This window comes from Mustelus asterias, unplaced genomic scaffold, assembly GCF_964213995.1.
Source record: "Mustelus asterias unplaced genomic scaffold, sMusAst1.hap1.1 HAP1_SCAFFOLD_77, whole genome shotgun sequence".
Classification (NCBI taxonomy): domain Eukaryota; kingdom Metazoa; phylum Chordata; class Chondrichthyes; order Carcharhiniformes; family Triakidae; genus Mustelus; species Mustelus asterias.
In genome coordinates this window covers 110,270-125,568 of record NW_027590136.1, presented here as the reverse complement: position 1 = coordinate 125,568, position 15,299 = coordinate 110,270, and the positions used below count along the sequence as shown (strand labels likewise).

Here is a 15,299-nt window from a genome sequence, read left to right as displayed (position 1 = left end):
TACAGATAGTGTGACATGAACCCAAGATCCCGGTTGAGGCCGTCTTCATATGTGCGGAACCTCACGATGCTCCACTTCTCCAGCTTCCACCCTAAACACGTTAAAGAAGCCATCCCCTACGGACAAGCCCTCCGAATACACAGGATCTGCTCGGATGAGGAGGATCGCAACAGACACCTCCAGACGCTGAAAGATGCCCTCATAAGAACAGGATATGGTGCTCGACTCATCGATCGACAGTTCCGAACACACCACAGCGAAAAACCGCACCGACCTCCTCAGAAGACAAACACGGGACATGGTGGACAGAGTACCCTTCGTCGTCCAATACTTCCCCGGAGTGGAGAAGCTACGGCATCTCCTCTGGAGCCTTCAACATGTCATTGATGAAGACGAACATCTCACCAAGGCCATCCCCACACCCCCACTTCTTGCCTTCAAACAACCGCACAACCTCAAACAGACCATTGTCCGCAGCAAACTACCCAGCCTTCAGGAGAACTGTGACCACGACACCACACAACCCTGCCACAGCAACCTCTGCAAGATGTGCCGGATCATCGACACGGATGCTATCATCTCACGTGAGAACACCATCCACCAGGTACACGGTACATAATCTTGCAACTCGGCCAGCGTTGTCTACCTGATACGCTGCAGGAAAGGATGTCCCGAGGCATGGTACATTGGGGAAATCATGCAGACGCTATGACAACGGATGAATGAACACCGCTCGACAATCACCAGGCAAGAGTGTTCTCTTCCTGTTGAGGAACATTTCAGCGGTCACGGGCATTCGGTCTCTGGTATTTGGGTAAGCGTTCTCCAAGGCGGCCTTCACGACAGCGCAGAGTCGCTGAGCAGAGACTGATAGCCAGGTTCCGCATACATGAGGACGGCCTCAACCAGGATCTTGGGTTCATGTCACACTATCTGTAACTCCCACAACTTGCCTGGACTTACAAAGTCTCACTGGCTGTCCTGTCTGGAGACAACACACATCTCTTCATCCCTCCACTCACATTGTCTGCACCTTTAAGACTTAATTAGCTGTAAAGACTCGCATTCCAATCATTATTCTGTAAATTGAGTTTGTGTCTTTATATGCCCTGTTTGCTGTGTATGAGCAGGTCTCCCACTCACCTGACGAAGGAGCAGCACTCTGAAAGCTAGTGGTGTTTGCTACCAAATAAACCTGTTGGACTTTAACCTGGTGTTGTTAGACTCCTTACAATAAATGTTGGCCAGCCAGCAACACCATGTCCCACAAATTAATGAAAAAAATGTCTGTCTGATCTACAAACTATCATCGACATGTTCACTGAGGCAGATGAGAGAATGGGCCTCTGACTAAACATCCGGGAAACAAAGGTTCTCTCACAGCCCAATACAATTCCCCTCATGACCATCAAGATCCACGGTGAGCCCCACACCTCGGGAGCATCCTGTCGGCATCGGCAGGCATCGGCGATGAAATCCAGCATCGACTCCAATGCGCCAGTGCAGGCTTCGGACGCCTGAGGAACAGAGTTCAAAGCCCGAGACCTCAAATCCAGCACCAAGCTCATGGTTTGCAGAGCAGCCGTGGTCCCTGCCCTCCTGTATCCATCAGAAACATGGACAATGTACAGAACACACCTCAAATCTCTGGAGAGATGTCACCAATGTTGCCTCCGCAAAATCCTGCAAATCTACTGGCAGGATAGGCGTATCAATGTGAGTGTCCTCTCCCAGGCCAATATCCCCAGTATCGAGGCACTGGTCACACTCAACCAGCCACGATGGGCGGGCCACATTGTACACAAGCCCCAGACAAGACTCCTGAAACAAGTGCTGTACTCCGAGCTCCACAATGACAAGCTGTTGGAGAAAATTCCGAATAGATTCGAGAAATTTTAAACCATTCGGCATCTCAGACACTAACAGAACCACCAGCATTGAGTTAAATGACTAAATCAGACACAGAAGCGAACAAGGGAACAGTCTACACACAAGAACGTAGTAAAAGATTTAAACAATTAATTCTGATTTAAACATGAATTTTCTGATTTTAAAATGTATGTTAGCTGTATTTTTAAAAGCAATTGTAAACTTTAGCCAAAGGCAGGCTGCTGCAAGGCATGATGGTACAGGGATATTTACAGACAGGCTACATTCTTCGGAACAATGAAGCCACAGAATGTGACAACCTTGATCAGCGAAGTTTCTAACAGAAAGGTTCTCAAGGCAGCTTCAAGAATAGGGTTGATTCACACTGTTCAGATAAGACAGTGTCTTCTCAGACATGAGAACGTGCATTTGTCTGGTTTGGCCAGTGGCGGAGTAAGAGCCGGTGGGAACATTAACTTTGACCTTTGTAGCTAAGCGTCTGGCGTTGCTAAGCAATAGGGGGATGAAGTGTCTGGATTCTACTGACCATTAAATCCCATTGTGTCAGAGGATAAAATGCAATTGGCTAAAGTATATGACGTGTAATTAAGGATTTATTTGTATAGAAAATGATTTGTTCACACCTAATGAAAGGCAGGAGAATTTCTAATGAAGAATGTATAATTGATCCAGCCGAAGCATTGTACGTCAGAGTTATTGGAGAGATAAGGATGCTTCTCTTCTAGAGAGGCATTTCACTGTCCAATAATTTCTCCCTTCGATTGTTGGTCTGATAAAAGATGTGTCTTTAAACTGGGACACTGGCTTTCATGAGTCTTTGTATTGTCTGAAGTTTTTGGCGATACCTGGTCTCCAGTGGTAATGTACCCAGTGTGTTTTGGGGAATGAACTCAGAAGAATCATTCAACACTCAAGCCTGATTCTATTGACAAACAGTTTATTGAGTTACGCCAGCGGGGAGAAGCCACAGGGGCTGACCATGTGCAACTCCACCCAACAAAGAAAATCATCAATTCTTATACAGTTACTCAGCACATCCCGGCTGGACACAATCCAATCAGAATGGTGATAGATTACATACATTATATATCGGTCCAATGAAATTAGTATCTGGGCATTATGGGGCTTTGTGATCAGCTCATGAACAGATTGGTGCCCCCATCATGATGTTTTCCAGACCACCTGAGCTTGGGCTTTCTTTGTACATAGACTCCCTTAGTTTGAAAAGGGGTGGACTAAAAGTTCTCGAATGGACGTCAGCACTCTTCCTTTGTTTTAATCTAATGACCACACGGTCTGGGAAACATTTCTATTTGATAATCTCTCCTTTTAAACTCTTTTCTTCAGTATCCAATTCCAGAATTTCCCTTTTCATTGCGTCAGGAATAAATCTTTTGACCTTACATAAGAACTCGGAGCAGGAGTAGGCCATCTGGTCCCTCAAGTCTGCTGCACCATTCAATAAGATCATGGCTGATCATTTCGTGGACTCAGCTTCATTTACCCGCCCGCTCACCATAACCCTTAATTCCTTTACTGTTGAAGAATTTATCTATCCTTGCCTTAAAATCATTCAACAAGCACTGGCAGGGAATGTCACAGAAGGCGCCGGAGTGTGGCAACTCGGGGAATTTCACAGTAACTTCACTGTAGTGTTAATGTAAGCCTGATTTGTGATTAATAAATAATAAATAAACAGACTTTGGATGAAGAAGTTCCTCCTCAATTCAGTCCTAAATCTGCTCCCCCTTATTTTGAGGTGATGCTCCCTAGTTCGAGTTTCACCTGCCAGTGGAAACAACCTCCCTGCTTCCAATCTATTCCCATACTTTTATATGTACTATATTTCATAATTTTATATGTTTCTGTAAGAGCTCCTCTCATTCTTCTGAATTCCAATGAGTATCGTCCCAGTCCACTCAGTCTCTCCTCATAAGCCAACCCTCTCAACTCTGACAGGAAGTTTAACCAAAGATCAATCCAGTACAGGATTGGTCAGAGTCATTTCACATGTCTCAAATTGTAACTAAGCATGACAAATTAAAACTCTCATTCTTAAATGTGTGAATTGTATCCGGATTAAAATTCCTGCATGTTTAGTAAAATATCCTGGAATCAGGTCTCTGGCCATTAAATATGGCTCCATGGTCATAGAGTTTGAAAAAAAATCTTTATTAATTACACTTCGTTTTTAAAGTTTGTTTGATTTAAATCACAGACAGAAATCCTCAAAGCTTGAAGCTTTCAACCACAAATATCATCCACACACAAGCAGAGAAATCTTAGCATGTGCTTGACAACAACAATGACCAAATTAATTCCCAAAGCGTTCTTGTGTTCCTGTTTTTAAACTTCCAGAAATACCTTTAATTAAAGACTCAAAATAAGATTAAATCCCCAGAAAGATAAACCTTAACAAATGTAGCCCAAAACAATGATAAAACACATCTACAAACATCCACATAAAACAAACAAAACACACAGATTCTCACAGCTCGTAAATTTCAAACAATGAATCCTCAGCATTCTCTCTCTCTCGCAGCTGCAGCTTCTTAAAGCAACAGAGCACTCCAAGCTCACAACTCCTCAATTAAAATAAGATACAAGATGCTTAATTCTCCTCCATGATAACTCAAACTTTTTTTTGTTCCATCGAATGGTAGGATTAGATCCATTAGAATCTACTCTCAGAGATCCGCTTTTCAGTCCAGTGCTACTTAGAGTATATCGTCACTTCACCGACTATCAGGTCACAAGTCCCTCACAAATTTATGATAAAATAATTGATACAATGCCTGAGAACGCTTCTTAACTTCTGAACCAACTACCTACTGCTGTTTGATGATTGGTCAGATCCCCTTTTTACAGATTCAGGAATCTCAGCCGCTGACCACCAGCCAATCCTGGAATAAGTTTAATTCTCACTCATTCTGAGTAAATATTCTCACCAGGTCCTCTGTCGGGGCCCTGCTAAGCAGCTTTAATGGTCCGTGATTGCAGAAACTGAGCAGTCACAGGAATGTGGTCAAGATAGTCCAGTCCCATAATGCCTCACATTTAATCTGCAGTCCTTCAATTATAACAGAATATGTGGCTGTATGTAGCTGCCTCGGCCGTGGTCAACCCCAACACTGCCTTCCTGAACTGCTGCAATGCCTGAGGTGTAGGTACACCCACAGTGCTGTTAGGGAGGGATTTCAAGCTACACATTCCAGACTTTCACTAGAATGTAGGTGGTTACCAGATCGATATATTCCATTCAACACACCTAAGGTGAGTTATCCCAATTCCGTTATTGTCCAGGACAATATATTCACAATATCTTTAAAACAGGAATTAAACATTCCCATTTGATTTCAGGTATTAACATATTCTGTTAGTTTGTTCCTTATATTGTTGATGTCAGGTTGGGGTTGTTCCCCTTGGAGCAAAGGAGGTTGAGGGGAGATTTGATAGAGGTGGACAAGATTCTGACAGGTTGAGATAAGGTGGACAAAGAAAAGCTGTTCCCATTAGCTGATGGGACAAGGATGAGGGGGCACAGATTTAAGGTTTTGGATCAGAGATGCAGGGGGGGGACGTGAGGAAGAATATTTTGATGCAGCGAATGGTAATGACCTGGAACTCGCTGCTTAGGAGGGTGGAGGAAGTGGAGACAATAAACAATTACAAAGGAAATTGGATGGACATTTGGGAGGTTTCAAACAAAAATGCTGACTAAATATCTCTTAACTTCATATCACCTGTCACTCTGTGATCCTTGTGAAATTTGAAACCAGGTATTCGCAACAAGGCTCAAAGAGCATCAGCCCACTGGAGGCAAAGTTGTGAGACCGGCCAGTCCAGCAGAAAGAAACCCTCCGACCCTCCCCATTGACCAACTGTGAGAATGAACAAAATGCAGTCCTGGGTATAATTGAGAGCAGAAACAATAACAGCAGAATCCAACCCCTGGAATCACTCGTGAACTTGCTGGTGTCTGTGCAGGGTGGATAAAACACTGAATCCCTTCCCACACTCAGAGCAGGTGAATGGTTTCTCCCCAGTGTGAACTCGCTGGTGTGACTGCAGGGCAGATAACTGAGTGAATCCCTTCTCACATACAGAGCAGGTGAATGGTCTCTCCCCAGTGTGAACTCGTTGGTGTGACTGCAGGGTGGATAACTGAGTGAATCCCTTCCCACACACAGAGCAAGTGAACGGCCTTTCCCCAGTGTGAACTCGCTGGTGTGTCCGCAGGTTCGAAGACAGAGTGAATCCTTTCCCACAATGAAAGCAGATGAATGGTTTCTCCCCAGTGTGAACTTGGTTGTGTCTCTGCAGGTTGGATGACTGACTGAATCCCTTCCCACAAACAGAGCAGGTGAATGGCCTCTCCCTGGTGTGAACTCGCTGGTGGGTCTGTAGGGTGGATAACTGAGTAAATCCCTTGCCACACTGAGAGCAGGTGAATGGCCTCTCCCCAGTATGAATGTGCTGGTGTTTCAGCAGAGTAGATGAAACACGAAATCCCTTCCCACATACTGAGCAGGTAAATGGCCTCTCCCCAGTGTGAACTCGCTGGTGTCTCCGCAGAGTGCTGCAATCACTGAATCCTGTTCCACACACAGAGCAGGTGAACGGTCTCTCCCCAGTGTGAACTCGCTGGTGTCTCCGCAGAGTGCTGGAATCACTGAATCCTGTTCCACACACAGAGCAGGTGAACGGTCTCTCCCCAGTGTGAACTTGCTGGTGTGTCTGCAGGCTGGATAACTGAGTGAATCTCTGTCCACACACAGAGCAGGTGAATGGTCTCTCCCCAGTGTGAACTCGCTGGTGCCTCTGCAGACTGGATGAATGAGTGAATCCCTTCCCACACTGAGAGCAGGTGAATGGTCTTTCCCTGGTGTGAACTCGCTGGTGGGTCTGCAGGTTCGATAACTGAGTAAATCCCTTCCCACACTGAACGCAGGTGAACGGCCTCTCCCCCGTGTGGCTGCGCCGATGGGCTTCCAGCTCTGATGGTGACCTCCATCCCTTTCCACAGTCCCCACATTTCCATGGTTTTTCCATCTTTTGGGTCTCCTTGAATCTCTGCAGGTCAGACAACCAGTTGAAGCCTTTTCAACACACAACACAGTCGCTCCTCACTGTGAATGCTGCAATGTATTTTCAGGCTGTGTAACTGGTTAAAGCTCTTTCCAGTCAGTGCACTGGAACACTCTCACTTGGGGGTCAGTGTGTCAGTGCTTTTCCAGTCGCACTGATGTTCAAAATCTTCAGAAGCTGATAAATATTTCTCCCCTTAGTTTCAAAGGCTGACGATATTCAGGTCCCAAGGAATCAAGTGATTCTGTCAGATCTAGACGTGACACAGTCGAGAGTTCTCTCTGATATCCTGTGAAACATTTTTGTAAAAACATCACAGTCAGTACAGGATAGAAATTCAGAAGTGACAATTCTAGTTTCTATGGAACATTCTTTCCTCTCTCATTCCTCAAAAGCTGTGAATCTCCATCCCATTCATTCTGCCCTTATTCTCACTCTGCTGTATCTAATATTTACCCTCCCATTTCTCCTGAAGGTGCTGATTCAGACTGATGGACAGATCCATGCTCACTGCTTCCTGTCCTGGACAGTAATAAGTCTCACAACACCAGGTTAAAGTCCAACAGGTTTATTTGGTAGCACAAGCCACAAGCTTCCAGAGCGCTGCCCCTTCATCAGTTGAGTGCACTGGAACACTCACCTGATGAAGGGGCAGCGCTCCGAAAGCTTGTGGCTCGTGCTACCAAATAAACCCGCTGGACTTTAACCTGGTGTTGTGAGACTTCTTACTGTGTTCACCCCAGTCCAACGCCGGCATCTCCACATCCTGTCCTGGACACAGAGAGCTGAAAATTTCCATGCAGGCTCCCAGACTAAAAATGCTGAAATAAACAGACTGGATTCAAGACCTTACCCTTCAGTTGCTGCGAGTCCCCAATTTCCCCCAGAATGAGAAAAGAAATGGAAAGGGGGAAACATTGATTTCCTCCCAGAGGAGGGAGTTTCACTGTGAAGCTCATTGGACCACTTCCGTGTTGTGACGTCACAACGGAGCGCTCCCTGAATCAGCCAATAGGAATCGCTGCGCTCCGCGGTGACGTCTCCGGGTTCCAGTGCGCAGGCCCGGGCGCGCGGACCCGGGAGCCCCGCCCCCACCCATTGTTCCCCTCCTCCGGCACCTCCTCCAGCCAAGGTTTCCAGGCAACCGGCTGAGAGCGAGAAGCCGCTCGGTGATCTCCCCCTTCCCCCCGGCCTGGGACTGCGCATGTCCAAGGACGAAGGGAAGCTGCGCATGTGCGAAGGAGAGCCCACCCCCTGAACTGCATGCTGAAGTCTTGACCAATGGGGAGACTTGGAGGACCGGAAGGACTCTGGTCCTCCAGCCAATCAGAGCGCCGGCTTTGTGTGAATGAAGATTGAGCTTCAGACTCAAACTTCCTCCTGTCTCTGTGAGTAAAACACCTTTTGTCCCCTTTCCATTTCTTATTATTTCTAGTTGTGTAATATATTACTGTGGGTATATTATACATTTCCAGTCATAAAGTCATTGCAGCACAGAAGGAGTCTGTTGGGTAACTCGAGTCCAGTGCAGAAGGAGGCCTTTTGTTCCATCAAGTCTTTGATCAATTTCCAGAAGGCGTTCGATAAGGTGCCTCACAAAAGGTTGCTGCAGAAGATTGGGGTACACGGAGTTAGGGGTAAGGTGTTGCCGTGGATTGGGGATTGGCTATCTAACAGGGAGCAGAGAGTTGGGATAAATGGGTGCTTTTCTGGTTGGCAGTTGGTGACCAGTGGCGTGCCGCAGGGATCGGTGCTGGGGCCTCAATTGTTGACCATTTACATAGATGATCTGGAGGAGGGGACTGAATGTAGGGTATTCAAGTTTGCTGATGACACCAAGGTGAGTGGGAAAGCGAATTGTGTGGAGGACGCAGAAAGTCTGCAGAGAGATTTGGATCGGCTGAGCGAGTGGGCGAGGATCTGGCAGATGGAATATAACGTCAGCAAATGTGAGGTTATCCACTTTGGAAGAAATAATAGTAAATTGGAATATTATTTAAATGGAGAAAAATTACATCGTGCGACTGTGCAGAGGGACCTGGGGGTCCTTGTGCACGAATCGCAAAAACTCAGTCTGCAGGTGCAGCAGGTGATCAAGAAGGCGAATGGAATGTTGGCCTTTATCGCGAGGGGGATAGAATATAAGAACATAAGAAATAGGAGCAGGAGTAGGCCATCCAGCCCCTCGAGCCTGCCCCGCCATTCAATAAGATCATGGCTGATCTGACGTGGATCAGTACCACTTACCCGCCTGATCCCCATAACCCTTAATACCCTTACCGATCAGGAATCCATCCATCCGCGCTTTAAACATATTCAGCGAGGTAGCCTCCACCACCTCAGTGGGCAGAGAATTCCAGAGATTCACCACCCTCTGGGAGAAGAAGTTCCTCCTCAACTCTGTCTTAAACCGACCCCCCTTTATTTTGAGGCTGTGTCCTCTAGTTTTAACTTCCTTACTAAGTGGAAAGAATCTCTCCGCCTCCACCCTATCCAGCCCCCGCATTATCTTATAAGTCTCCATAAGATCCCCCCTCATCCTTCTAAACTCCAACGAGTACAAACCCAATCTCCTCAGCCTCTCCTCATAATCCAAACCCCTCATCTCCGGTATCAACCTGGTGAACCTTCTCTGCACTCCCTCCAATGCCAATATATCCTTCCTCATATAAGGGGACCAATACTGCACACAGTATTCCAGCTGCGGCCTCACCAATGCCCTGTACAGGTGCATCAAGACATCCCTGCTTTTATATTCTATCCCCCTCGCGATATAGGCCAACATCCCATTTGCCTTCTTGATCACCTGTTGTACCTGCAGACTGGGCTTTTGCGTCTCATGCACAAGGACCCCCAGGTCCCTTTGCACGGTAGCATGTTTTAATTTGTTTCCATTGAGATAGTAATCCCATTTGTTATTATTTCCTCCAAAGTGTATAACCTCGCATTTCTCAACGTTATACTCCATTTGCCATATCCTCGCCCACTCACTCAGCCTGTCCAAATCTCTCTGCAGATCTTCTCCGTCCTCCACACGATTCACTTTTCCACTTATCTTTGTGTCGTCTGCAAACTTCGTTACCCTACACTCCGTCCCCTCCTCCAGATCATCTATATAAATGGTAAACAGTTGCGGCCCGAGTACCGATCCCTGCGGCACGCCACTAGTACCTTCCTCCAACCGGAAAAACACCCATTTATTCCGACTCTTTGCTTCCTGTCGGATAGCCAGTCCCCAATCCACTTTAACACACTACCCCCAACTCCGTGTGCCCTAATCTTCTTCAGCAGCCTTTTATGGGGCACCTTATCAAACGCCTTTTGGAAATCCAAAAACACCGCATCCACCGGTTCTCCTCCATCAACCGCCCTAGTCACATCTTCATAAAAATCCAACATGTTCGTCAAGCATGACTTTCCCCTCATGAATCCATGCTGCGTCTGATTGATCGAACCATTTCTATCCAGATGCCCTGCTATCTCCTCTTTAATAATGGATTCCAGCATTTTCCCTACTACAGACGTTAAGCTGACCGGCCTATAGTTACCCGCCTTTTGTCTCCTTCCTTTTTTAAACAGCGGCGTAACATTAGCCGTTTTCCAATCAACCGGCACTACCCCAGAATGCAACGAGTTTTGATAAATAATCACTAACGCATCCACTATTACCTCTGACATTTCTTTCAATACCCTGGGATGCATTCCATCCGGACCCGGGGACTTGTCCACCTTCAGTCCCATTAGTCTACCCAGCACTGCCTCTCTGGTAACATTAATTGTATTAAGTATTTCTCCTGCTGCCAACCCTCTATCGTTAATATTTGGCAAACTATTTGTGTCCTCCACCGTGAAGACCGACACAAAAAACTTATTTAAAGACTCAGCCATATCCTCATTTCCCACTATTAACTCCCCCCTCTCAGGGAGGGACGTGGATCAGTACCACTTACTTAAGCAGGGAGGTCTTGCTGCAACTGTACAAGGCACTGGTGAGGCCGCAACTGGAGTACTGTGTGCAGTTTTGGTCCCCTTATTTGCGAAAGGATATATTGGCCTTGGAGGGAGTGCAGAGAAGGTTCACCAGGTTGATACCGGAGATGAGGGGTGTAGCTTATGAGGAGAGATTAAACAGATTGGGTCTGTACTTGTTGGAGTTTAGAAGGATGAGGGGTGATCTTATAGAGATATATAAGATAATGAAGGGGCTGGATAGGGTAGAGGTGGAGAGATTCTTTCCACTTAGAAGGGAAACCAGAACTAGAGGGCACAGCCTCAAAATAAGGGGGGGGGGGCCGGTTCAGAACAGAGTTGAGGGGGAACTTCTTCTCTCAGAGGGTAGTGAATCTCTGGAATTCTCTGCCCATTGAAGTGGTGGAGGCTTCCTCGTTGAATATGTTTAAATCACGGGTAGATAGTTTTCTGATCGATAAGGGAATTAGGGGATATGGGGAGCAGGCGGGTAAGTGGAACTGATTCGCTTCAGATCAGCCATGATCTTGTTGAATGGCGGGGCAGGCTCGAAGGGCCAGATGGCCTACTCGTGCTCCTATTTCTTATGTTCTTATGTTCTTAAGTCTGCACCGACTCTCCAACAGAGCATTCTTCCCAGGCCCTTATCCCTGTTACCCCACGGATTTACCCCACAACTCCCCCGCAACCCACACATCCTGGGACACCAAGTGGCAATTTAGCATAGCTAATCAACCTAACCTGCACATCTTGTCGAACTATCCGATCAGTCCCATTCAATCTCTAAATCAACATTTCCTGCAAGTTTTATTTCCTTCAAATGCCCACCCAATTTCATTTTGGAATTATTGATCATCTGCTGTTCCACCATCCTCATAGGCACAAGTTCCAGATCATGCTCTCCCTGCCTAATCTTCCTCAAATCCTTGCCCTACCCACTCAAGTGATAATGTCCTGGACATAACACTTTTAGTGCAGGAATTCTGACATGGTATATGCCTGTCAACCTATGTGGAGATTTTCAGCTCTCTGTGTCCAGGGCTGAAAGCAGTGAGCATGGATCTGTCAATCAGCCTCAATCAGCACCTTCAGGAGAATTGGGAGGGTGAATATTAGACACAGCAGAGTGAGAATGGAGGGAGAGTGTGTGGGATGGAGATTTACAGCTTTTGAGGAATGAGAGAGGAAAGAATGTTGCATAGAAACTAGAATTGTCTGTTCTGAATTTCTATCCTGTACTGACACTGATGACTTTTGTAACTTGTTTGCACAGGATATGAGAAGAGGAGGAATCTCGGACAGAAATCTCAATCGTCACATTTAGATCTGACAGAGTTATTCGATTCCTTGGGACTTGAATATCATCAGCTTAGATTCCAGAAGGAGAAATGTTTCTCTGTTCTGTCAGCTTCAAAAGACTTTAAACATCAGTATGACTGGAAAAGCACCGAGACACACACACACACACCCTAATGAATGTTCCAGTGAACTGACTGCAGAAAAAAGTTGAATCAGTTGCACAGCCAGAAAAAAACATCACATTGTTCACAGCAGGGAGATTGTACATGTGTTTTGGTTGTGAACAAGTGATTAACTGATTGTCTGACCTGGAGAGATAGAAGGAGACCTAAGACATGAAGAAACCATGGAAATGTGAGGATTGTGGGAAGAGATACAGATCCCCATCAGACCTGGAAGCTCATCGGCGCAGCCACACTGGGGAGAGGCCATTCACCTGCTCTGTGTGTGGGAAGGGATTCGGTCGTTCATCTACCTTAAAGACACACCAGCGAGTTCACACTGGGGAGAAACAGTTCGTATGTTCTCAGTGTGGGAAGGGATTCACTCTGTCATCCCACCTTCAGACACACCAGCGAGTTCACACCGGGGAGAGACCATTCACCTGCTCTCAGTGTGGGAAGGGATTCACTCAGTTAGCCCACTTGCAGTCTCACCAGCGAATTCACACTGGGGAGAGGCCATTCACCTGCTCTTGGTGTGGGATGGGATTCAGTGATTCATCCACCCTGCAGAGACACCAGCGAGTTCACACTGGGGAGAAGCCATTCACCTGCTTGCAGTGTGGAAAGGGATTCACTCTTTTGTGCAACTTGTTGAGACACAGGCGAGTTCACACTGGAGAGAGGCCATTCATCTGCTCTCAGTGTGGAAAAGGATTCAATGATTCATCCACCCTGCAGACACACCAGCGAGTTCACACCGGGGAGAGACCATTCACCTGCTCTCAGTGTGGGAAGGGATTCACTTTGTCACACCAGCTGTTGAGACACCAGCAGTTTCACACTGGGGATAGGCCCTTCACCTGCTCAGAGTGCGGGAAGCGATTCACTTTGTTAACCCCCCTGTTGCGACACCAGCGAGTTCACACTGGGGAGAGACCATTCACCTGCTCTGAGTGTGGGAAGGCATTCACTCTTTCATGCAACCTGTTGAGACACCAGCGAGTTCACACTGGGGAAAAGCCATTCATCTGCTCTCAGTGTGGGAAGGGATTCAGTGATTCATCTAACCTACAGACTCACCAGCGAGTTCATGCTGGGGAGAGGCCATTCACTTGCTCTCAATGTAGGAAGGGATTCAGTGATGCCTCTCGTCTGCGAAGGCACCAAAAAATTCACAAGTGATTCCAGGGGTTAGATTATGCTATTATTGTTCATGCTCTGAGTTACATCTAGAGCTGCATTTTGTTCATTCTCACAGTTGGTCAATGGGGAGGGTCGGAGGGTTTTTTTCTGCTGGACTGGCCGGTCTCACAACTTTGCCTCCAGTGGGCTGATTCTCTTTGAGCCTTGTTGCGAACACCTGGTTTCCACTTTCACAAGGATCACAGAGTGACAGGATGTTCAGAACTTAGAAAATATTTAGTTCCCATTTCTGTTTGGAATCCCCCAAAACATGCCACATTGCCATGGAGATGGGCTGTGCTGGTTGCATGGTTCTTTTGTTTAATCCATCTGGGTGTTTCTCACAGAAGAAAACCATCAAACCAGGAGGGGTACATTGGCTGTGACAGCTGGAAAATAACATTAAAATGTATTTATTTATTAGTGTCACAAGTAGGCTTAAATTCACACTGCAATGAAGTTACTGTGAAAATCCCCGAGTCAACGCATTCCAGCACCTGTTCAGGTACACTGAGGGAGAATTTAGCATGGCCAATGCACCTAACAGAACGTCCTATGGGAAGAAACCGGAGCACCCGGAGGAAACCCATGCAGACACGGGAAGAATGTTAAGAATCTGCACAGACAGTGACCCAAGCTGGGAATCGAACCCGGGTGCCTGGCGCTGTGAGGCAGCAGTGCTAATCACTGTGCCACTGTGATGGTAGACAGTTAATCTCTCAAATATAAATAATTATTACATATTGGCATCAAACATAGATTCCTTCATTGAACAAAAATCCAACAGAAAAGTACAGCAACCGTGGCTAACAAGAAAAGATAAAGATTCAATTAGATCAAAGGAAGAGACTCATAAAGTGGCCAAAATAGTCGTAAGCCTGAGGATTGGGAACTTTTTTTAGAATTCAGCAAAGGAGAACCATGAAACTGACAAAGAGAAAATAGAATATGAGAGCAAACTGGTGAGAAAGACATAACCAACTGGAAATGCTCCTAACGGTGTGTGAAAGGGAAAAGCTTAACAAAGATAAATGTGGGTCCATTCCAGGCGGAGACAGGAGAGTTTATAATGGGGAATGGGGAAATGGCAGAGAAACTGAACACTGTGTCTCTGTCTTCATGGAGGAAGATACAGAAATCATCCCAAAAACACGAGAGAACCAAGGGAGTGGTGAGCATGAGGAACTGGAAGAGATTAGCATTCGTGAGAGAGTGGTACTGCAGAAATTAATGGTGTTTGAAATTGAATAAATCCCCAAAAGTTGATGATCTACATCCCAGAGTGTTGAAAGAGGTGGCTGTAGAGATAGTGGATACATTGGGGGTCATCTTTCCAAATTCTATAGATTCTGGAATGGTTGCTGCAGATTGGTAAATATAACCCCACTATTTAAGGAGGGAGATAGCTATGATGTGGAGATGCCGGCGTTGGACTGGAGTGGGCACAGTAAGAAGTCTCAGAACATCATGTTAAAGTCCAACAGGTTTATTTGGTAGCACGAGCTTTCGGAGCGCTACTCCTTCATCAGGTGAGTCCTGAAATCTCGTACAACCAAATAAACCTTTTAGACTTTAACCTGGTGTTCTGAGACTTCTTACTGTAAGGAGGGAGAGAGAAAATGGGGAACCACAGACCCATTAGCCTGACGTCAGTAGGATGGAAAATGCTACGATCTATTATAAAGGATGGTGATCACATATGAATTA

The 15,299-nt window shown here is 46.3% G+C and overlaps 2 protein-coding genes across 2 annotated transcripts in view; one reads left to right on the top strand and one right to left on the bottom strand.

Moving 5' to 3' along the window:
- Positions 1–13,592, top strand: part of LOC144483724 (uncharacterized) — a 231,012-nt gene extending 217,420 nt beyond the window's left edge. The window contains exons 12-13 of the mRNA XM_078202264.1: positions 7,722–7,727; positions 12,659–13,592. Of these exons, the coding sequence (XP_078058390.1) occupies positions 7,722–7,727; positions 12,659–13,592 (940 nt within the window). The remainder of the gene's footprint in view (positions 1–7,721; positions 7,728–12,658) is intronic.
- LOC144483743 (uncharacterized) lies at positions 5,772–6,942 on the bottom strand. Its single transcript, XM_078202278.1, has one exon. The coding sequence runs from the start codon at positions 6,940–6,942 to the stop codon at positions 5,848–5,850; it is 1,095 nt and encodes a 364-aa protein (XP_078058404.1). The 3' UTR covers positions 5,772–5,847.
- Positions 13,593–15,299: the final 1,707 nt, after the last annotated feature.

Bases quoted from the DNA above. Each gene is read 5' to 3' on its own strand.
- LOC144483743 (XM_078202278.1), bottom strand. From the start codon at position 6,942: ATGGAAAAACCATGGAAATGTGGGGACTGTGGAAAGGGATGGAGGTCA.